Genomic DNA, 24,573 nt, shown 5'->3' on the forward strand with positions numbered 1-24,573 from the left:
TCCTGCTAAAAAGGATGCCCATCACAAATACGCTCATGTCAGATTTACATTTAGCATCATCTTTTATGGCATCAGAACCTACAAGGGCCTGTCACCGCCCTCCTGAAGGCACTATCTGTCATTGGGAAACAAAATATGCAAAGCTAGTAAATAAGGCAAGGGCTCTAAGTAGAATGCTAATCATCAGAAACCACTTCTCTGGGAAATAAATCATTAATGAAAGGACAACAGTGTAGAGAAAAGGACTACTAAATGGTTCTTATTGTTTGACCATGATTTTGAGTCAAGTGCACATTTCAATCATAACCTTTACATTCATCCATGTGTATAAATGATATACGCACCCACCCACACCCCCCAGAGCAGAACATTCATGAAACAAGGCTTATCATTAGTGTGTACAATGCAGGCTGGCATTTCCTATTCAAAATTTCGTCAAAGTCAAATTCCATTAAAATGATTTCACAATCACTATTGCGTCACAACCTTTCCAAACACTGCACTAAACTATTGGTTAGAAGATCTAAGAGTCTCCTTTAGGTCTAAAATTCTATTGGGGAAGAGAGAGAGAGAGAGAAAGAGAGAGAGAGAGAGAGAGAGATACATGTACACGGAGAGAAGGAGAGAGGGGGGGAGAGAATGTTAGAGTTAGTGTGGTTTCTTTAGCTTGTCTGCTTTTTTAAAGGGAACTTTCCTAAAATGTTGTCAATTTTCATAAAGATCAAGAATTCAAATAAGTTTTCTCAATGAATTCAAGATTCATTTGCCACTCTCTCCCCACAAAGGATATTTCGGAGTCCCTGCATTCATTTTATAGGAACGCCCAGAGATGAGCAGGTCCTCTCACAGGCTGCTGGGGGAGTATAAACAACTGAACTCCTCTGGAGGGCAACACGACTGTACGTACCCGAAGTCTATAAATGCCACACGTTCTAATCCAGACACTCTAGACATTTCTAGAATTACATCCAAAGGTAATAAAGGGATGGGCAAAGATTAAGCCCCCCCAAAAAAAATCAGTAATGTGTTTTATTTTATAATGGCTAAAAGCTAAAAGGGTGGGGGTGGGGAACAGGACATATCCAGATAATCAAATATTATTTTGCCATTATGAATGATATAATTCAGGCATGCAATAACTTCACAACAAAGAGAAAAACAGCATTTACAAACATGTACAGTATGTACACAGAGGAGTTAACAATGGTGAACCATGAGTAGGGTTTTATTTTCATCTTTTGGTTTACCTGTTTTTTAATTTCTTAAATGATCTTATATTGTCTTGTTATAAGAGAAACGAGAGCTATTGCCTCTTTAGCTCTTACGAGTTAGTGATTTTTAAAAATGACTCGGCAAATAAATCTATTGCTAGCTTTCCTGACATAGAAACACTCTTACCTAATGTTTTAGGGGTGAATATTTTACTGCAAGGTTAAATCATCATTAGGGTAGTGTTTCTTATTATGCATAAATCTTACAGTATCACATGGTAATAATTTTTTTCATGTTACAATAAGTGAAAAGAATTTGGAAAAGAGCAATAAAAACCATGAAGTTGACTGCCAAGGTTGTCAAAAGTAATTCACTTTGAAGAGACAAACACATTTGAGGTTTCGTTGCTTGTGCTGCTCAGAAAGCAGATAAGATTTTTCCATTGATTTGTAATTGTGGCGCATAACAAGGCAGCTGCTTAGTCCCTACAAGGGCTGGGAGGAGGGCCTGGAAGCAGTGCCACCAGTTTCCGTCAGCCTCGGCCAGTGAGAGGCCAGCACTGCTGATCATTATTCATCCCTCAACCAAAGGAATCTGGTTCAGGACCCTTTTACGTGAGATGTAAAAGTTGTCCAACTTATGAATGTTTACTATGTTCTACATCAATTAAATATGCCAGGTGGGGGTGAAGGGTAGGAGAGGACATACTAGGGGTGTCTTGAATTTTATCATGTGCCTCTTTAAACACATATCCAAGATACAACACAGGTGCCCTGAGGCTATTCTATGACACCCTGACTCGCCTGAGTCTATCCACCGCAGAAGCTCAGCTACAGCTACTGCTGACCAGGTTCTTTTTCACGTGGGAAAACCAGCAGAGGCTGGCTGCCGGAAAGTGGTGCCTGGAGGGGAATGCACAGCTGACAGAAGGAAAAATTAAGAACGGAGTAAGTCTAACAACATGTGCAAGACTTCCATAGAAAACAAACTGCAAAACACTGCTTAAGGAAACTGAAGAAGACCTAAATAATAGAGCTATACCGTGTTATGGGTTGGAAGACTCAATAAAGTGTTAAGATGAAAATTCTCCCCCAAATGATCTTTAGAGTCAATGCAGTCCTAATCATAACCCCAGCAGCCATTTTCACAGGATTTGACAATCCAATTCCAAATTGAATGTGAAACCCTAAAGGGCCTAGAATAGTTAAAACAGTGTTTTTTTTTTAAGTTGGAAGATTGATTACATAATGTGGTATTGGCAAAAGGAGAGCCACACAGCCACACAAGAGAATAGAGTCCAGAAACAGGAGTACAAGTCAGTGGTCACCTGATTTTGGGACCCAGGTGCCAAAGCAATTCAGTGGGAAGAGGAACGTCTTTACTCAGCGCGGGACAGCTAGCTAACTGCGTAAAAACAAGAACCACCACCTCACCTCACACCACACACCAATGGTAACTCTAACTGGGACAGAGACCTACATGTAAAAGCTAAATATAAAACTACGCTGGTCCAAAAACAGTCACTAGCCTCATGTAACTATTTAAATATGAGTTTAAATAAAGTACAATTAAACATAATTAAAAATCCAATTAAAATATAATTTAAAATTCCGTTCCCAAGTCGTCCGGGCTACATGTGGAGAGCTGTGGCTAGTGAGAGAGCAGGCCAGCGGGGCTAAGTCTGGGGTAAGGTCAGGACACGGGGAACTGTCTGGGGTCACAGGAATGTCTCTATCTTGACTGTGGAGGCAGCTGCAGAAATGCACACATTTGTAAAAACGTGTCAAACAGTACAGTCTGCTTTACAGAAATCACCCCTCAGCAAACGTGATTAAAAACCCACGAGAGGCCGAGCAGAGGCGGAAGGGCTGGGCGAGAGGCGTGCACACCCGGGCACCCGTCTGGGTGAGGGACCCAGATGTCGTGGCTGGCAGTGCCAGTTTGGACAGTTTGTTCCGACTGCTTACTGAGTTTTGTCTTCGTTTGCTGAAGCGACTACCTGCACTCACTGGCATTTCACCTTGGTTCCTGTCACTGAGAAAGGAGCCAAGCCACACAATTCTCACCCCTCTCCCCTCCCCCCCCCCCCCCCCCCCCACGGTGATTCCAATCAGCAGCATTACCTGGAGGAGCACTCACCTGAAACGGGTAAAGTGCAGACTGTTATCTGGAGATGTAAGTGTATGTTCTGGAGGGAGAACGGGTCTCATTCTGGGCACTGGGAGGCACATTTAAGAAATCCCAAATCAAAATAGTGTCATCGTGAGAGCTGCTGATGATCTGAAATTCATCAAACTGTAGCCGAAACACACGTCCAGAATGTTCCTGTGACAGAGAACACTGGATGAGGAAGGTGAGGCCTTCCCGTCCCTCAGAACCCCAGCAGGGATGGCACAGGTGGGAAGGCAGCTCCGTATCCAGGCTCCTAACAAGTCCCCCGAGCCCACGGGGTGCTGTCCTCGCCCTCACACCCTCACTGCTTCCCCTTCTCGGCCTTTCCTTTAACCAGACTCTGTATCCCAGGTCCCCGCCCATTAGCACATCAGTGAGCGTGCACAGCGGGCCTGAGAAGGTCAGGAAGGTGAGCGATAATGTGCAATGCCCGTTCTTGAACATGGTGCAAGCTAGGACCAGGAGAGTGGTGTGAACGGGACCGGGACTACTCCAACCACAGCCAACGTCAGAGTTGATGGTGAAATAGGAGAAGCATTCCCGTGAAAACCAAGATGAGAATGGCCCTACTACAGTTCTGCATGTTCCAGTCAGTGCCCGGAGGGAAGATACAAAAATCAAAGGGAGAACAATTGAAAATAGGGAAAATATCAGTATTTTCAAGCAACTCTCTCTCAAAAAATACAACAAAGGTGAGCAGACTATGAGAAATAACGTGCTTGGAAAAACTGCAAAGATAAGATTAACATATAAAAATAAAGTGCTCCTGTATGTCAAAGCAGTAATGCACAGAATGCAGACTGAGGGGAATTCCACCCTAACAGTACAAAAATGTGCTGTCTGAAAAGGGCAGCGTAACCAAGGACCCACACGCACACCCCCACACCTCAGGCAGGAACCAGGTTTTGCTCTGCGAGGAGATCAGTCCACCCATAAAGGAGGAACCTGCTTCACAGCGCAGGCCGTAGGAAAGCTCCTTAGGGGAGGGCTCGCTGCGATGGGAATGTCAATGTCAGTCTCTGATGTGGGCCAGACCAATGAACAGAAGGGCGCCTTTCTCTGAAGACACAGCTTCCTGGTGCTACCCAGGCGCTCTGTGCAGGCGGCCGGCCCCCAGCTCAGGGAACCTCTTCCCGTGTCGGCAGGTCACCTACCACCAAGGTGCGCAAACACAGCGTGCTTGCTGGGGCTCGCGGGTCGAGAGCAGCTTGCAAGTCCCAAACTTTAATTTTCCTGGAAAGGACAATGAGATTGCGATGAGTGGAAAAGCAAACATTTTAAATACCGTCAAGCGTTTCCTCGACAGCGGAGTGCCTTTGAATTGCCCATTGGGAACGTTAATGGGGAGCATGCTTACGTTCTTACAAGTTATTCAAACCACCACACGGTCCCAGACTTGCGGGAATGGCACAGAAGTATTTTTAAGGGAGACAAGAAACTACTTCCAGTTATCTCAATTCAGCCCCTGACTTGATCCTCTATGTCAGCAAAGGCATTAACCAGGGCCCTCAGGGCTGAGTGGGTGCTGCGGATGGAGCTGGGGCTGTGACATTCCAAGGATGCCTTTCTGCCAACGAGGCAAATGCTCCCAGTTAACAACAGGAGTGTAAACAGACCACCTGACCCACTTGTGAAGTATATAGCAGGTCATCTTGAAAGGTTAACAGTTGCCATTTGCTCATTTAAAAAGTCGTGAAGCTTTTAAAAGAGGATCTGTTCAATTCACCAAAAGGGCAAACTGGGGGGAGGGGAGGGGACCCCACGCCTGGTGTAAGGGCTAAGAACGGAATTCCTGCACAACCTAAGCTACTCCTGGTTTACAATAATGGTGACAGGCATACGTGTAGGAGCCTCGGAGCTCTGCTGCTGTGGGATCCGGGGCCTGAGTGGCCTCACTTGACCAAGTGGTGTAATAACAACTGCCACCCTCCATACACAGAACCTGCCCAGCCCAGGACCTGCACACACAGCTGCGTGAGGGGCAGCCCTTTCCCTCCTGCCGCAGGCACAGCAGAGCATTGCAATGTGAAATACCCACCCGTCATAGGCGCCGCTGACAATCCTCTTGTTGTCGAACCGGATGCACCGCACCAGCTCTTCATGTCCCTCTAGGACTCTTAAGCAGGCGCCACATTCAATGTCCCATAGCCTTGAAGGAAAAGAGCTCCGTGAAACCCTCGCACGTGACCGCACCGGCCGCACGGTCTTCGTATCTGTCCACATATGACTTCCCTCCTCTGGAATTCTTATTTCTATCTCACTCCCAGCCCACACTACACATTAATGTGCACTTAGGCCATTGGTGTGTTTTTAAGCACTAACTTGGGAGGAAGCCTTACTTTTCATTATATTTCCTTTTACACAGTTTGAAACTTTTAAAATCACATGCGTATGTTACTAAACAAATAAGAGAATTCCACCACAGGCACTCCCAGCCCGGAGTCCACGAGGCCCAGGGAGGCGAGCACCAGCACGGTGGTCCCCGTCTCCCGACGAGCTCAGGGACCCCGTCTCGGGATGTACTGCATACTGGGGCTGCCCAGATTCAAGGGCAAAGTGGGAGACTCATGAGCTACATGCAGTGCCTTGGAAATACAAACCCAGTATATAAATATACACAGTTAGCCTTTTTTCTGTATATAAATCAGATAACAGCTCTGGAAATAAAATTTGCTTCTATGATCATTGATTTTTCTGCATTATTTGCAAAAAGAAATCACAGCAATGGAACACACACAAAACAAAGGTAGCAAATAAATTCTGTAATGAACTTCTAGTGAACATTTCACCACAGCCACCCTCAGCCAATCTCTCCATCAGTGTCAGTGACGGTGGCTTCTTGAACCTACTGTGAGCACTGCCACCAAGTCCAAAGTGGTTCCCTCCTGGGAACTGCAGTGCAATACACATGCTATTTTGTAAAATCTGAGATTCCAATGAGGACGCTAAGGATTGTTTATTGCTGAAATGCTACTAGAAAGCACCATTAATACAACAGGACCAAGATTCAAGTACTAAAGTGACTTTTATGACATCTTAAAGCTTAAAAGAAGACTTAGAGCAGCCCTGGCCCGTGTGGCTCAGCTGCTTGGGCTTTGTCCAATGCACTAAAAGGTGGCCAGGTTGGTTCCTGGTCAGGGTACAGGCCCGGGTTGCAGGCTCAATCTCTAGTAGGGCGCAAGCAAGAGACATGTTCTGCTCTCACATTGATGTGTCTGTCTCTCTCTCTCTCTCTCTCTCTCTCTCTCTCTCTCTCTCTCTCCCCGCCCCCGCCCCCACCCCACACCCTTCCCTTCCTCTTTCTGTAAAAATCAATTTTTTAAAAATCTTTAAAAAAAAAACTGATAGCAGTTAGAGCCCCGCCCTTTCTCCCTTCCCTCCCTCCCTTTCTCAAATAATCGAGCCCAACCTTTATTTTGCCCAAACATTAGATTATTTGGAGATACACACACACACACACACACACACACACACACACACACACACACTGCTATAGCATAAACTGGGGCAGGGGGAAATGACTTGGGATACTTAAATAGATATTTAAGACAAGCTCTAATAAGATATAAAGGATGGTCAGATTTATTAGAAAGCAAAGACACTGAGTGTTGGGAAGAAAAAAGGAAATGAATAGATGACCAAACAGGAGTGGATGATTCTGTATCGCCGTCCTGGGAGAGCCAGGAAGTACGCCCACGAGTGGGGAGGGAGGCAGGCGCTGAGGCAGGGCAAGCGGGGCAGGCTGGCGGCGTGCGCTCTGTCTGAGTGTCCTGCATTAGGTGATCTCGTGGAGCTAGGGTCACAAAGCCCTGTGCAGCAGGGGAATCTTGGGAGAAGACAGCTGACCCACGTCAGTGAGAGAGCCAAACAGATGAATAAAAAGTTAAAGTTTTCTTATCTGAAGCATCCCAAAGCCTCTGCGTCTTTGGAGCTTTCGGAGTGGGAGATGAGTCAACACTATGGCAGAAGCCACCCCGCCCGCCCTGTTGGCACCAAGCTTCTACCCACCTGATGGTGTTATCTGATGATCCACTAACAACCAGCCGGTCCCTGTACTGGAGACAGGCAATGCCTCGCTTGTGCCCATTCAGAGTACGAACAAATTCACAGGTACTCGTACTCCAAACCTGTAACAAATTAGCAACAGAATGAGTACAGAAAAGTCCCCGCACAGTATACCTTTCTCAGAAAGTCAGGGCTCCAGGAAGGATCAAACTACTTGACTATGAGACAGCGCTGGGGGTGGGGGGTGGTGGGTGGGGGGGCCAGATTAGACAGAATCAAGCTTTCTTGGCTGCTGAGTGATAAAACTGGAATGAAATACAAAGGGAGGCAGTGAGGTCTCCAAGCCTTGGGATCTTCACAAAGAGACCGTCTCCTGGAGGGTTCAGACACTCAGCTGCCCAGAGGGAAGAGCCCGGGCCAGATTTTATGGTTTACACCAGCTGACATGTCAAACCCAATGTAACAGATCTGAACAAGCTCCACCTTTCACACCCTCCTCTTCTCAGCATAGTTTCTTGAACAGCTCTATTTGTTTCCACACATCACTCCTAATATTATGAATGTGGAATGAATAATCCCCCTTTTGTGAAACCATCTCCAAGACTTAGATGTTCATAGCCACACATTACCAGCCAAATAAGGAGACACAGAGCGAGCACAGTGCCTGAATTACTTTACCAGCTGCACTTGTAGTTGAATGGGTTAACTAGATATCCACGTGCAAAGAATGAAGTTGAATCCCTACCTCACACTATACATAAAAATTTAATTCAAAATGGATCAAAGACCAAGATGTAAGGACTCAAACTATAAAGTTCTTAGAAGAAAACACAGGAGTAAATCTCTGTGACACTGGATTAGGCAATGGTTTCTTAGATGTAACAACACAAGCAACAAAAGGAAAAAATTGATAAAATGCACTTCATCAAAATTAAAATAGTTCTATGTTTCAAAAACAACTATCAAGAAAGTAAAACCCCCTGACCGGTTTTGGCTCAGTGGAAGAGCGCCGGCCTGCGGACTGAAGGGTCCTGGGTTCGATGCCGGTCAAGGGCATGTACCTTGGTTGCAGGCACATCCCCAAGAGGGGGTGTGCAGGATGCAGCTGATCAATGTTTCTCTCTCATGGATGTGTGTATCTCTCTATCCCTCTCCCTTCCTCTCTGTAAAAAATCAATAAAATATATTTAAAAAAGAAAGAAAGTAAAACCATTAAAAAAAGGAAAGTGAAAACACAACCCACAAGATTAAATAAAATATTTGCAAATATTTATCTAAGGACCTTATTATCAGAGCATATAAAGAACTACTGCAACTGAACAATAGAAAGACAAATAATCCAATTTGTTAAATGAACAAAAGATTTAAATAGATGTTTCTCCAAAGACATAAAAATGGCCAACAAGCACATGAAAAGATGCTCAACCTCATTAGGCATTAGGGAAATGGAAAACAAAATTAATAGAGATACCACCACACACCTACTAGGACAGTGGTTCTCAACCTTCTGGCCCTTTAAATACAGTTCCTCATGTTGTGACCCAACCATAAAATTATTTTCGTTGCTACTTCATAACTATAATGTTGCTACTGTTATGAATCATAATGTAAATATCTGATATGCAGGACGGTCTTAGGCGACCCCTGTGAAAGGGTCGTTCGACCGCCAAAGGGGTCGCGACCCACAGGTTGAGAGCCGCTGCACTAGGATAACTGTAATAAAAAGACGGACAATACCAAGTGCTGACCCGATATGGAGAATTCCTCCAGGCTGCTATTATTCAAGCGCTGATTAAGGCCCAGGCCCTCTTGACTTCCAGGCACTGGTCTTGTACCAATGGTGTGGCTGAGCAGTGAGTGAATTACCTCATACAAATCCTAGCTGTTGACACAACCTAACGTATGATGTGACCTAGGCTGTGATCTGTGGGGTGGCACATACTAGAATGCTGTTTAGTGCAGGTCATAAAAAGGGGTTTTTTTTTGTTTGGTTGGTTTTTAGCCAACTTCAAATATTCATATATTGCTGGTGAGATTGTAAACTGGTGTAGCCATTTTGGAAAACCGTTTGGCAAAACTTAAACACAGAGTTATCATCCCAAGAGAATTGAAAATATATGTCTGCACAAATGTTTATGGCAGCATTATTCATAATAGATAATGTATAAACAAAAAATGCCCATCTACTGATGAATGGATAAACAAAATGTGGCACATCCATCCAATGAAATTTCATTCAGTCATCAGAAGAAATGAAATACTGTTACATGTACAATGTCTATGGGTGGACCTGGATAGCAATACACTAAGTGAAAGAAGTCAGACACAAAAGGCCCCATATTGTATGACTCCATTTGTAAGAAATGCCCAGACAGCAAATCCATGGACGGAAAGTAGACTCGAGGCAGCCAGGGACGAGGGAAGGAAAGAGGGGTTGACTGCTAATGGGTCTGAGCTCTTTAGGAGGCGACTGAAAATGTCCCGGAACTAGTTATGGTTACACAACACTGTAAATATACTGAAGGCCACTGAACTGTGTACTTTAAAATTATGAATCCCACGGTATGTGAATTATTTTAATAAAATTGTTATAAAAACCTAAGAAAGCTAGATTTTTAAAAAATTAAATGGATATCGATCCTGTGGGTCACCCTAGACTACAGCAACTGCTTGTCACATGTCTGCTGCCCGCATGCCGAGCTTTCTGAAGACAGGGACATGTGCTATCCCCATCACATCTCCAGCAGCCGGCCCAGGTCTGCGGCATGACGGCCTTGGCTCTCACAATCAGGTGACTGAATCCAATCTCAGCTCTGCCGCTAGCCAGCTGCGTGGTCTCCGGTGTAGTTCTTCACTCACTGAGCCACATCCGTACAAGGGAAGCGATACCTCCTCAACAGTGTGCCAGGAGGGCGACACGAGGTGGTGACGTACAAGCTCCGAGCACATGGGACATGTTCAATAGGTTAGTTCTTGTCCCCTTATAAAGGCCACCGGCAAAGTCACTTCACGAAATAGAGGACTGCTCTCTTTCCTGGTCCTATGACCCTTTCCTCCTCCCGTCCTATAACTAAAGGAGCATGGAGAATGGGGTGGCTTCAGGGGCTGCGAAGCGCAATGGAGGAGAATAAAGATCTTGAGAAGCACCAGCTGGGGTGGCCACTCCTGCTCTCCCTCCATTCTAAGAGACAGAAGGAAGCGGATACACTTACTTTGATGGTTCTGTCACCAGAGGCAGACACGATGTACTTGTCATCGAAGTCCACCACATTGACAGCAGCGCGGTGGCCAACCAGGACACGGCGCAAAGTGATGTCGGTGGCAGAAGCCATGTCCCACACCGCGATGGAGCGGTCCTTGGAGCAGGTCACCATCAGTCCGTTGCTGAAGCGTAAGTGCAGGACAGCCTCATTGTGGTGGATCAACGTGTTCAGAACCTCGCCCGTGTTCACATCCCAGACTCTAGATGAGAACAGAACGCACAGCGCTTACCGACGGAGACAACCGGGAGAGCGCGTGCACCGGCGCTCTGGGCCCATTCCTATAGCAGGCTGGGAGTGTGGACTTGACTTGTATTTGGTGACTGGGACCTGACACCTAAGTACCAGCTAAAAGAAGCAATTTCTCTGTTTGCTGAGAAGTGTTTCAGGAGAAGGCGGCCAAGTCTGGCTCGGCTCAGGTGTAGGTTTATGTCACAGTCGGGTGTTTATGGATTGTGCCTGCAGGTTTGTACTGATGGTAAAAAAAAAAAAAATGACTCTTTTCTATTAAATAAGTGGGCGTTGCAGTGAGTCTGAGATGACGGGGAAGGGGCTTGGTGGATGGAGAGCTGAGGACAGTTAAGGTTCTTTTTGACCTTTGAGAGGCCTTGAACCTAATGGACTGTAAGTCATGGAGTCTCATCAATCTCACAACCATCTATTCACCCAATGGCTTTATGGACAAAGCCAGTGTCTCCCAGTTGGTTCACCCTTGAGATATGGGGTGCTTAGGGGCAGCCCTTTCACATCATAGCTTTTCTGTAGCCACGGTCTCCCAAGAGGTCAAGCTGATGCAGAGCAGGAGGAAAAACTCAGGCTTCTCAGGCTGAAACGTGACCTACAGCAGAAACGGGCCTGGAAGCACGGGCCAGGGAGAGGACACTAGGCATCAGGTAGCTGCTCCAGTCCCTTGGGTGTCTCTGGGACACATCCTCTTCCAGTCTCTGACTCGAAGTTGCTGGATGAGAGATGGTGTGGGATGGATGAGATGCCACGACTTCCAGTCCGTAGGAGAGCTGTGCCCTCCCCTCAGAGGGCGTGCTTCCCCAGCCACCAGCCGCAGCCAGGGCTTTCCCCTGATGAGCCCTCCCACCCCCAGCCCACAGCCACTGGGTGTGGAAATGTCCTTGTCCCAGTGGTTTAGGAGTGGATCCCAACACGTTTCCTTTCTACTCTCCCAACTTCCAACCAGCAATCACCACTTCCCTTCTGAGAGGAAGCACTGCCATTACCAGCCTCGTCACTCTGCCCCGGGGGTGGCATCTGAAAACAAGTGTTGCCATTACTGGAAAGTCTACGCAATATAAAGACAGTCTTAAATGATATAAATCCAAAGTTCAGATTAACTATGTGACTCTGAGCAAATTGCTTAACCTCTCTGATCTGTTTCCTTGTACATCTACAAATAAAGAAGACAGTATCTACCTACTAGAAAGGTTGATGTGAGAATTCAATAGGATAAGAGTCCACAAAACACCTAGCACTCTCTGTCGCCCTGGAAAGGTTCCGCAAACAGCTGTTGCTGACTCTTTCAGACTTTGTAAGCTATTCCCACCACTGCCCCTCGGGGAGCTCCTGCCTCCTCTCTGCTCTGGAGCACGGCCCCGGGGGGAGCCGGCCGGCAGCAGGCAGTGTGCTCTGTAGGAAAGCATGGTGCCATCTCTATACTATGTGGCGACGGGGACAGGACCTACTTCCCAAAATGCAGCTACACCCACACCCAAAGTGGTCCTGAATGCAGCACACAGAGCATACGGGGAGGAGGTGCGGCTCTGTCTGCTCCTGGGAGGAGCTCAGGCTCAGACCGCCGAGCCACGCACTCACCTCACTGTGGAGTCCGAGGAGCCGGTCACAATGACACGTTCATCATACTGCAGACAAAGGACGGAGCCCGTGTGCCCCGTCAACACTTTCAAACATTCCAGGCTGGTTTTGTCCCAAATCTATTGAGATAAGATCAGATCAGTGTTTCTGTCTCACCTTATTTCTTGAATCATAAAATAAAACAAACCTGTTACAGCAAATAAGGGAGTTAACCATCAAACAGGTGGGACATGCAGGAGGGAAAGAGGCAGCACTGAGTAACTTCCCTGGGTCGGGGGCTGCACGTGAACTAGCAGCAGAGGCCGTTCAACTTTGAGCGAAACCCTTCTTTCTAGACAGAGGAGTGGAGAAAGGGATCCCTGGGGCCAAAGCATGTGTGGAGGCCCCATTTTCCCCTCTTCGCACGTGGCTTCGCTTCAAGAACAGGCCCCTGTCATGAAGACGCACCACAGAGCAGTGGCACAGGTAACTAAAATTCCAAGAGAAACCCCATTTTCTAGCCAGAGTAAAAGAGAAAAAGGATCCCTGTGGGCAGAAGATAGGGAAATCCAAAAGAAAAAAGATCTGGAAAGAAAGGGCCCTTTAATCCACCACGCATGGAGCTGTGCATACACAGGACAGACTACACAGCGCAGCAAGGCTGTGAGAAGTGAACTGATACGAAGCTGCTGCTGAAGTCTCAGACCAAACTCTGGGTAGTGCAAGCCCAAGACAGACCCCAGTGGTAAGTGATAAAGGCTTTGAGAAGCAGAGAAGATATTTGAATCCTTCCCAACCTTCTAACTCCCTCTCTGCTGAAGTCACAACGAAATTCAGTTCGTGTTCTGAGGCTAACGAGGTTAACCACCTGCTTCAATCACACCCAGACATTTTCTCCAGAGGCTTGTAACAGGCTGCAAAGTCTTCACAATGTAACACCATACTGTCCAAGCTACAATCCAAAATTAGTATCTTACAAACACCAAGCAAAGTGATGGATTCTCAGGGGAAGAGACAATCAACCACAAACAACAGGCTGGAGATCACCCAGATGTCACAGCCAAGACTTCCAAGCAGCTACTGTAACTCTTCTCATGAGGCACAGTAACATGTTCGATGTGAATGACAAGAGAGACACTCTCAGCAAAGAAACAAACTACTGCTGAAGAAAAGATATTTGAAAAGGCAAGAGCCAAAAACTTCTGAAATTTGGTGACTGAAATATATAAATTTACAGATTCAAAAAGCTCAGTGGAAGACTTCTTAGCACGATTCATAAGAGAAAAAAATTGATAAAACTGGATTTCATCAAAATTAAAATCTATCATTAAGAAAATGAAAAGGTAAGTCCCTGATTGTAAGAAAATATTTGCAAAATATATCTGACAAGGACTTGCATGCAGAATATGTAAAGAACTCTCAAAACTCAATATGAAGTCAAAAAACCCATTTAAAAGAGAGAGGAAAAAAATAAAAGAGAGAGAAAAGATCTGAACAGAAACTTTACCAATGAATAGATGGATGGCAAAAGAGCACCAATAAGCGAGAAGATGCTCATTCTCATCAGCCACTGGGCAAGTAAAACGAGGCGGACACACACCTATGAGAAGGGCTAATGTCAGAAAGTGAGGCCGCCAAGCGCTGACAGGAGCAGAGCAAAGGACCTCCCACAGCGCTGCCGGAAGGAAAACCGCTCAGCAGTTCCTTAGCAAGTAAAACATCACACTTAGCATCTGAGTCGGCAATCTCACTCCTAGGATTTTCCTCAGATGAAGTGAACACTTACGCTCTCACAAACGTACCTGCATGTTTACGGTGACTTTCCTCATAACTGTGAGAAACGAGACACGCAATGCCCTTCACCAGGTAAATGGATAAGCTCACTGCGATACGCCCACAAAATGGAGCCCCACCCGCAATGACAAGCAATCAACCACCACTAAGTGCAGCAACGCACATGGAACTCCAATGCGCTACGCCAGGTGTAAGAAGCCACACTCAAAAGGTTATACACTCTGTAGTCCACTTAGAGGATATTCCTGAAAAGGCAAAATTACAGGGACAGAAACACCAACGGTGGCCAGTGCCTAGGGCAGTGATCGGCAAACTCATTAGTCAACAGAGCCAAATATCAACAGTACAACGATTGGAATTTCTTTTGAGAGCCAAATTTTTTAAACTTAAACTATATAGGTAGGTACATTGTTATTAACTTAATTAGGGTACTCCTAAGGCTTAGGAAGAGCCACACTCAAGGGGCCAAAGAGCCGCAGTTTGCCGACCATGGGCCTAGGGGAAGAATGGGAAGAGTCAGACACAAAGGGCAGGACAAGGGAACGTCTGGGGAGGGTGAAACTGTTCTGGATCTTGCATATTGTTGTGGTTACACAATTACTTCTGCTGTCAAACAGCTTCACACCAAAACAAGTGCATTTTCCTGTAGATAAATCAGAACTAAAAACAACACCCAACAACCCTGCAGTGTTTCCTTAAATGAGAAAATAAGCTATAAACAATGTAAAACAAAAGCTGTCAGATCAGCCGCCCAACATTAAACACAGCTATAATCCAGCTTATCTATTGAAAGGCAATCTAAATTGCTCTATCATTCTTCTGTGTTATCATCTGAGCCTTTCTCAGAAGTCATAAAAGGTAATGACTGATTTCCAGGCAAATTAGCAACACTTTCGCTAGCACACACAGTCATCAAGAGCCCTGGACTACTGAGGTATTTTTCCCAGGTGCCCTAATACAGAATATAGAACATACATGTGCGTAGAGAAGGGTAGGAAGTGAGAGAACCCAGGGGTCTAGTATGAATGCAGGAAAATGCTCTGCTTCTAGTTCTCTAGAACCACAGTCTGGAATAAATGAAGAGATTGTCACTTCTAGTGTCTAACGTGTGATCACAATTCTACAGATAACGCATACAAAATAGTTATTCACCTTAATAGAATTGTCTCGTAGCCCACTGATAATCTTTTCATCATCGTACTGTAAACAGTAGACACCTTTACTATTCTCAGAGCGGCACTGAATCCTCTGCAAGTTGTGTCGTCCACACCGCCAGTTAGATTCTATAGTCTGGGGGAGAAAGGAGGCAACAAATGAGTTTTTGTGAATCAACTATTCTATTAGGCTTCAGGCTCTGGCATTGCTTCCAGAAACGGCATACCACCGCTACCCATCTTGGTTTGCGTAACTGTCTGTGGATAGGAATCATGTTCTTTTCCAAGTAAGACATTAGCCCAACAATGTTTTTTCTCAAATGTTCCCTGCCCTTCTGGCAACCATCACAGGATTTCCAATGAGTTTGGGTTGGATGTTAAAAAAAAGAAAAAGGCCTAGACAGAACTCGGAATGTTTCAAGAATGCCATTTGCATCCAAAACATACAAATAAATAGTAACCCATTGGGTCCCTCTCTAATACCAATTAAAATATTTGGCGGAAGACCCCAACAATATTAAGCTTATACTGAGAAATCTGTGTATCCATCCAAAGCATCGTCTTGATCATTGAGAAAAGATATTGAAAGCTACTACAGGCCAACTATTATCGAGAAAATGCATGTTTTCCATTTTTAATCTTCCACCAGGCTGAAGCTCCTTCAAACAAGAACGGCACATTGCAGCCCTGAGCTCTCATCTTTCATCATTCACGCCGCACTTACCAACAGGCCAGTGTATTCCAGGTACTAGCTGTGCTAGGCCCTAGGCACTAAATGATCAACAGGAAGCACTCTGCTTTCAAGAGCGGCACTGCGCCAGGACCTGGGCACAGGATCTGGAACTGGGTATACTCCAAACATGTTTATTTGGTTAAATGATCCACGAATTGGCCTTGGAAGGAAATTCTTATTATTTCCCTTTTTTAAACAAGGAAGGAGTTTAATTTGCTTGAGCCCATAAAACTAGTAATGGGATGAGCTGGAAATCACACCCATTCTTCCTGACTCTAAGTCCACGCTTTTCCCGCTAAGATATGCAGCCCTGGCTGGTGTGGCTCAGTGGTTATAGCGTCAGCCTGCAGACCAAAGGATCGTGGGTTCGATTCCTGGTCAAGGGCACATACCTCAGCTGCAGGTTCCCCAGCCCCAGTAGGAGTGCATGCGGGAGGCAACCAATCCTGAGCCGGCAGCATCACCTCTAGTGAGTTTGTAAAGTGTCAGACATAAGAGCACATGCCCAAACCAAACTTCTGCCACTGCTATCAAGGTAGACAACAGTTCTATCTGTGTAAGCAACCTTTTAAAAAGGGGGCCCAGAAGATAAAGAATTTCTTACCCTGAACTCAGTGCTTGGAATCATTTAGAGAAATCGTGTCTTTTCAGATGTGACTGAGCCACCTCGGCATGCTAAAGCAGACCAGGACAATGCTGACTAGGAGGCAGGTGTACTGGCAACAAGCCTTATCCATGGCCAGTGACTCCCAGCAGTGGTTACCGTGTTCAGGCTACACCCCATGGGCTCAGAGCTGTGGCAGAATGCATTACTCCATATGAACCCAAGTATTCCAGAGATGAATATGTAACCTCTCTCTCTCTCTCTCTCCTCTCTCTCTCTCTCTCTCTCTCTCTCTCTCTCTCTCTCTCTCTCTCTCTCCCCCCCCCCAAGTATTCCAGAGATGAATATGTAACATATCTCTCTCTCTCTCTCTCTCTCTCTCTCTCTCTCTCTCTCTCTTTCACACACACACACACACACACACACACACACACACCCACCCAGGTGTTATTTTAAAAATTCATATAGCTGTTCTTAGTTTAAAATATACACAATTTTTAAAATATTATTGAATCAATACGTAGCTTTGTTGCTCTATATTTCAATGGATGAAAAAGCACATTTACCATCACGTGGGAATTTGGAAAACAGTTTTTTTAAAAAGGGAGTGGGGGGCTCCTCAAACCCAAAAGAATTTCCTGCATGTTACGTTCTCCCTTTACTCTATAACGCTTTCTAAGACTGGGCAACTTGGTTATAATCTTTGTGCCTAAAGCCACACCACAGAAAGGAGCTGGGGTGAGGCTATACTATACGGTCGGCCTACGCCTGGCCAGGGCACACCCGACAGGAAAGGCTGAGCCACGTTCTCTATCTCCGAGCCTCACACAAGAGGCAGACGCCAGGCCTCTCGAAAGCTCACGTTCTAAGCCGAATGGAAGTCAGAAAACAGCTCTGCTGCTCAGTGCTTGGGAAGAGCCTCATTTTCTAACCCACACATCTGAATTTTAAGAGAAAAAGTCTGCCAAATATTCTTGGTGGATCATTTTAGGAAGCCCCACTTCGAGCTGTTTCCAAAATTATTAGGTTTCTTAATCCCCAAACAAGTGTTTGTTTCAAAATGCCAGGAGAGCGACACGAAAGCAGCCCAGGGTGTGGACTGCCTGCTGCACGCCGCCCTGGTTCTAACTCCGCTTCCCAGGCCCCAGGCCACCCACAGAAGCAGGCAGACATGCTGCTGACTGTGCCTGCCACTTATCTGACGACCTCAACTCTTACTAGAATGCTTGTAAGCCAGGTCTTTCTAGAAAAACTAGACCCTTAGAAACAGAAGGCAGCCATTGCGGTAGAAAATGCCTAGGTCAATTAGCAGCTTAGGCAAATGTTTGGGCCATCTGAGCTGTAGTCTGCTCCTCTGTAAAAAAGGGGAAAATAATATCTACTTCCTCCAAACTGCTGAGAGGATCAGCTGAGGTGACACGGGTCGGGGTTCGTCACAGAGCCTACAAACGGCAGCACTGACCCTCTTCCTCGTCTGCGCTGAACAGGGGCCAAGAGGAGTAGGCTCTGACCCAAAAAAATCTCCCCACCCAATTGCCAGGATCGGCGGTCTCAGTCTAGGCTGCTAGCTACTCCTGATAACCCAGAGCCCCCCTCCCCGCCAACCACACCCAGGAAGGGGGCTCAGCCTTCTAATGCCGTTCAACTCCTCTCCATCTCAGCAGCAGGCGTACAGGACACACACAGGTGCACCTCTTCCTTACACAGATACCTGCCATGTCACTTGGACATCATGTGGTGTGGCTACTGTAGAGGAATATTTCGTATTTCTGAGAACTTGTAAAATCCCCTTACCCTGTGCAAATTTTCAAAATACTGGGAAAGTAGCCATGATACACAGAGTGTACAGCGGCATTTAAATTGGCAATAGAGTGAAAACAGATGTCTGAGTATGGAGGGATAACATTATTTTTAGAAGCCTAAACACAACTGGGTGGGTGGGCAAGTTTCAGCATTCTCTGGTCAGGACAATGTTAATATCAAGTTTGCAAACCACAAAAAAGCTCCCCACTTTCCCTGAATAAAATGCGGTTTATTAAAAGGTGCGACACGACACACCATCATTTCACCCGTGGGCTGCTCCAAGGAGAGCGCTGCAAAGGCCTTCACCCAGCGAGGAAAGAGGGAAAGGCATGTACATGAAAGGGCTGCCTCTGCTCGGAGATGCAGGAGACACGTCCCCGTTCAGGACACCAAAATGTGACGACTAAAACAAGGCCAGCTGATCCCATCCACTCCTGCCCCTTTCAAGAGACACTCAAGCACACGGAGCACTCACACAACTGGAGGAAGACGAGTTCACCCTGAAGTCTGTAGGTATCTAACAACATACATCTTTCTCCTTCACTTCCTGTGTTTTCCAGTTTGAAATGACAACACTGAGCCCACTTCTCCTACATAACTGGGTAGCAAGTCTAAAATTTCTCTTAGTCTCAATTTTCCCCTCATTACAGATGGGGATATGTACCTTGTAGAAATTAAATGCAATAACCTACGTAAGTCACACAACATAGTTCACAGGACACGGCAAAGGCTCAATCACAAAAGGAACGTGTAACTGTTATATTCTGCTCATGGAGGTTACATATTAACCATATGGGCAGGAGCCAAGCCTGTGAGCCTCTCATTTGTTTGGTCCATGGATCACGGACCAAATTCTCAGCCTGTGTGTCCACCCAGGACAGAATTAAATATACTCCCAAAAGAGAGGTAAAAAACTCTATTGTGATGGGGTTAGTACAGAAAGCTGGATGAAATGCAGACTATATGGTTGGTCACAGCTACTCACTACTTTCAGGTATTGTGCAGTGTTAAATGCTTAACAAAGGATCTAGCACAAGTATTATTTTTATTATTATTACTACTAGTGATATACCAGTATAAAACATTGTCCCTTACACTAAGAGATCTAGCCCACACAAATCTGGAGGAGACCCTTGTGGCCAACCAGTGGATTTTTCCAAACCACACTTTAAGAACCACTGGGCAGACCACCATGATGTAGAGGTTTTGTGTCAAATAGGGTTTTCCCCCATAGCTCTATTCCCTCACATCTGCCTCCTCTACTAAATAACATAAAAAAATATTATTTCAGCCTGAGGAAATGGATATGCTAGGTGGTGTCACATACTGTCACACCACAGAATGTCAAGTTCATGCTGTCAATTACAATAGTACTCATGGGGGGTAAATAAAATAACCCGTGTCACCAAATCTTCAACCTGATCATAGCTCTTCCAAAATGCCTACTTATCAATGGTTGACCTTAAACATCATGCTTCTCATAATAAAGGATTTACTAAATTATTCAAGGAAATCTAGAGCTACTTTGTAAAGAATAATTGGGCCCTAACTGGTTTGGCTCAGTGAATAGAGCATTGGCCTGCAGACTGAAGAGTCCCAGGTTCGATTCCAGTCAGGGGCCCATGCCTGGGTTGCAGGTTCAATCCCTTGTAGGAGGCAGCTGATCAACAATTCTCTCTCATCATTGATGTTTCTATCTCTCCCACTCCCTTTCTCTCTGAAATCAATAAAAATATATTTAAAAAATAAAGAAACAATAATTGGGAAGGGACAAAAAGTAATATAGTTCCTAAGATGTTTGAAAAAGCATTGTCTTAGCATAACTATCTAAGGGTAAGAGACAGCCCCTCTCCCTTGAACACACACCAACCTAAGATTCAAGTTAACACTGTCTTAGCTCCTAACACTGTAGGGGCAATTTATTTTAAGTTCTGCCAATGGATCAATTAATTCCTAAACACTTTGACTGTCCAGCAGCAGTTTGAAATTACTTAAGCCTCCCTAAAAGGTTATTTTATAGCTCATTTTAGGGAGCAAGACAAGGGTTTGTCTTGCTCAACAAGGGTTTGTGCTTTAAATAATGACATTCCAGTCACATTCAGATTTACCATTAACTGAATGATTCCATTAGTTCACATCTGCCTCAAAATGGGGGGGGGGGGGGCCTCCAAAAAAGCACATGTTTCCCCATTAATGAATTTTGGCACAATAACTTTTATGTCTATCACCTGGGGGAGAGGATTACTTCACGTTTGGGAACCCGAGTATAACTTTATGGGTGATACAGCACTGCCCAGAGAAGGCTACGGTTTTCTGCCAAGGAGGAAATAGTGAAGTAACCAGGACCTGCCAAGAACACATGTGAAAGAGTTAATGAGAAATGCCTGTGCGTGTCTTTCCTGGTTCAAGGAAAAGGGCTAAATAATAAAACTGAACCAATTAGAACACATGACCAATATCAAACGCCTCCAGTGGTGCTCGTCAAGTTTACAGAGTTTTACTGGGCTGGTGAAGTCCCACTCACATCCAAATGGTCCGGCAGCATAATTTGCTCTATAAAACTCACTTAATTGTTGCTCACAATCATCTCTGAGTCCTTCTTATGAAAAAATATGGGAAATTTACAGAGGAAACTGAGACCATGCCCTCTCTAGTTCTAGAGATGTGGCTCAAAAATATAAAACTGCTTGCCTGAAAATCTGGGCCTTGGGTTTTGGAAATTTTATCAAATTAGAATGAAAAATTGACTCTGGATTATGGTTTTAATGGTGGCAGCCCTGCAGAAGCGTTTCAAGGCTGAGAAAAGTCAGATCTTTTTTACAAGAAGACGTGACATGTTCTGAAGAGAGCTACAGATTCTACATTGAGTGTGACACATTTGTTCTAAGAGTTCACCTTAAAAAAAATTATTTGTCCCATGATTTTAGATCAACAGAACACTAAGACAACATAAAAAGTTGAGAACAAGACACAGAGAGCCCATAAAAAAAAGATAAATCATAAAGTTACCTCTATATCCTGGATAATCTTTGGGTATAATGACCTATAAAATGAATTGGGAGGGCCATCTGTGGGTCTGTTTTTAAACAGGTACTGATCCCTGGCAAATAAAAACAAACAGATGTTACATTTTTGCACATAAGAGGGTGAATTTTACTTAAACGTGGTGCTTACAAAGATGTTGTATCATTCAAGTCTTTTGACACGCATTGAGCTTTAACAGTTCAAAAGCAGGATTTCTGAGTCTGAATGTGTGAAACAAAAGTCTACTTCGATTTACAGCTCTCTAACATGATCCTGCACTTTTAGTTCCTGAACAGCCAACGCACAATAATCTAGCCTTTCTTTCTATAGTTTAACAAAAAGTGCTAATGTCGCTTTGTGAAAAACCTAACTTGGTACACACCAAACTTCCTCCCACAAAGAAAACACCGCCTTAGCCCTCGCTCACACCACTGCCACCCATCGTGCGTCTGTAGCTCCTTCCCTGTGCTCACTAGGCCAGGCTCCTGACGAGTACTGGGAGACAGAGATATATTTCAGTTAATTTCTCTAAAAAAAAAAAAAAAAAAAAAAAAAAAGCCTGCCTGCCGTGCTTCCCATTATCTTTCATCTGGAACAATAACCAGCAGCAAGACGGCATTGTTCGATTTTCTCCTATCTCCTTTCTTCTTATCTATCTCTTGGTAATGGTATTATCACTTAAGAAAAATGTGAAAGGAAAAGCATACATACAAGCTTTGAAAAGCCAAATCACTCAAACAATACAAACTTCCTACCAGTTAATAAATACAGAGCAAATGCACATCTCAGCAGGAAAAATCCTAACGGCTTTAACTCCCCCACCCAAGCCCTGGCCACTCGTCTTTTCGCGCTAGTTTAAAATAGGCCGATGCATTAGGCAAGCAGAACTGCCTTCTTGAGTCATCGAAGTGACCCCGGGTCCGAGACGCCTTTTTCCAAGGGAAGAAGCGGCCCCAGTACTCACCACCCTCTTCTTTCGGAAAGTCCCTTCCACAGGGGGTCCGTGCGCACCATGCGCTCAATCAGCTTCTTCCACAGCATTCCCTCGGAGATCACGCGCTGCCATTCTTTACAGACCAGCTCTGCCGCGCACAGAGACCTGGCATCCAGGTAGGAAAGGATGTTTTCTGCTATGTGATCTAAGCCTTGCTCTACAAAACAGAAAAGGCAATGAAGAGATGGGAAGGGAAAGGGAAAGGGACCGTCCTTCCGTAAGGATGAGAGGAACAAAGAAACCCTGAACCAGATCCCACGCTGGAGTAACATCGGTAGTTCTGCAGGTACACATGTGCACACAAAGACACACTTCTTTTTGGTTCTGATTTTTTTAAGATAAAGCAATTCAGGGCAACAGCTGAACCTGGACCATTCTCTATCTGTCAGGTAATATGACAAGATACTTTGACATAACTGAAATTTTAAACACTATGGGATGATGGCTCTCCAGACTTTACAGATGAGGCACAGAGAGGGAAGACTCCAGGTCTCACAGCCACACAGGAGTAGAGCCAAGACTGGAACCCGGAGCTCTTTCCCCAAAGCTTGTGGCCTTGCCCCCCTGATCTACTCTCTTGTAACCTCCATCCTATTAATCCGCAATTATGTGAATCCCTTGGAGCTAAGGAGACAAAAAGTAAAATGCTGACAGCTTAAGAAGCTTAAAGTTGGTTGTACTTAGATGTATTTTTGTCAATAATTTCTTCATCTCCTTCTGGTGGAGGTAAAATTCTCAAAAGAGCCCCATGTCTACAAATTCTAGAATCTTAAGAGGTTTATCCAATACAATGCAAGGGTCCTCTTAAAGACAACCAAGAAGAGTGGGTGTTCCACACTAGATCTGCATGCTGGGCAAATGTAGTAAGTCTTTACCTCAAGTTGGTGGGTGACCATGTTAAATGGGTCAGAACCAAGGACAGCACCCATAAGTCTACCTATTTCCCTCCAGGCTGTCCTTGACCCAGTTGTAAATTATCACAAGGTACCCACAGTGAGACAATATAACCTCCTGGATGTACTACTGTGCAGTCCACATCTCTCTATTTAGTCTCCAGGGATATTTGGAGAAACTCTGCCCCATGACGACACGACTACCTCTACATCATTTTTCTGCACTACTTACTGGTCTGGTAAAACCTTATCAAAAAGGAAATGGGTGACTTTGGTATGGTCACCCTGTATTCCCTTGCTGATGCTTACCACATAAAGTTGGGATTGCATTTTTTGTTTACAAGTTGGCACTAGCTGCTTTGTGTCCTTTTTTAACATATATAACAACTAGAGGCCCAGTGCACGAGATTCGTGCATGGGGGTGGGGGGGGAGCCCTCATCCCGGCCTGAGCCCTCTCGAAGTCCAGGACCCTTGGGGGATGTCCAACTGCTGGCTTAGGCCCGATCCCTCCAGGGGACATCAGTCGGACATCTTTCTCACAGTCTGGGACCCCTTACTCCTTACCACCTATCTGCAGCAGAGGTGGGAGAGGCTCCCGCCACTGCCACTGTGCTCACCAGCCGTGAGCCCGGCTTCTGGCTGAGCAGTGCTCCCTCTGTGGGAGCACACTGACCACCAGGGGACAGCTCCTGCATTGAGCATTTGCACCCTGGTGGTCAGTGTGCATCATAGCAACCAGTCATTCTGCCATTTGGTTGATTTGCATATTATGCTTTTACTAGAAGCCCGATGCACGAAAATGGTGCAAGGGGCTCGGCCCCCACCGCCGCGGCTGCCTGGGTCCCTGCCACCACGGCTTCGTCCAGAAGGTTGTCCAGTCTAATTAGCATATTACGCTTTTATTATTATAGATTATATAGGATACCAAGTCCATTTCAGAAATATTATAAAGATTTAAATCTCTAAATCCCACCTCTCAGAGGCAACAGTTTTTAACATTCTGTGTACATCCTTCTAGGCTTACACAAACCTACAGTCTTCTCAGTGCTAATTAACATTTGTTAATCCATTTAAGAATTCTGCCTGAGTGGCCGAAACCGGTTTGGCTCAGTGGATAGAGC

At 45.3% G+C, this 24,573-nt stretch overlaps 1 protein-coding gene across 1 annotated transcript in view; it reads right to left on the minus strand.

The window, feature by feature from the left end:
• Window positions 1-24,573, minus strand: part of FBXW11 (F-box and WD repeat domain containing 11) — a 104,690-nt gene that overhangs the window by 2,569 nt on the left and 77,548 nt on the right. Inside the window, exons 4-12 of the mRNA XM_081093514.1 lie at window positions 22,529-22,715; window positions 21,550-21,640; window positions 15,399-15,536; window positions 12,474-12,592; window positions 10,602-10,851; window positions 7,393-7,511; window positions 5,423-5,533; window positions 4,539-4,617; window positions 3,352-3,537 (exon numbers count right to left, since the gene is read on the minus strand). Of these exons, the coding sequence (XP_080949640.1) occupies window positions 3,376-3,537; window positions 4,539-4,617; window positions 5,423-5,533; window positions 7,393-7,511; window positions 10,602-10,851; window positions 12,474-12,592; window positions 15,399-15,536; window positions 21,550-21,640; window positions 22,529-22,715 (1,256 nt within the window). The 3' untranslated portion in view covers window positions 3,352-3,375. The remainder of the gene's footprint in view (window positions 1-3,351; window positions 3,538-4,538; window positions 4,618-5,422; window positions 5,534-7,392; window positions 7,512-10,601; window positions 10,852-12,473; window positions 12,593-15,398; window positions 15,537-21,549; window positions 21,641-22,528; window positions 22,716-24,573) is intronic.

The sequence above is a fragment of the Myotis nattereri genome, assembly GCF_964212035.1.
Source record: "Myotis nattereri genome assembly, chromosome: 5".
Taxonomy (NCBI): domain Eukaryota; kingdom Metazoa; phylum Chordata; class Mammalia; order Chiroptera; family Vespertilionidae; genus Myotis; species Myotis nattereri.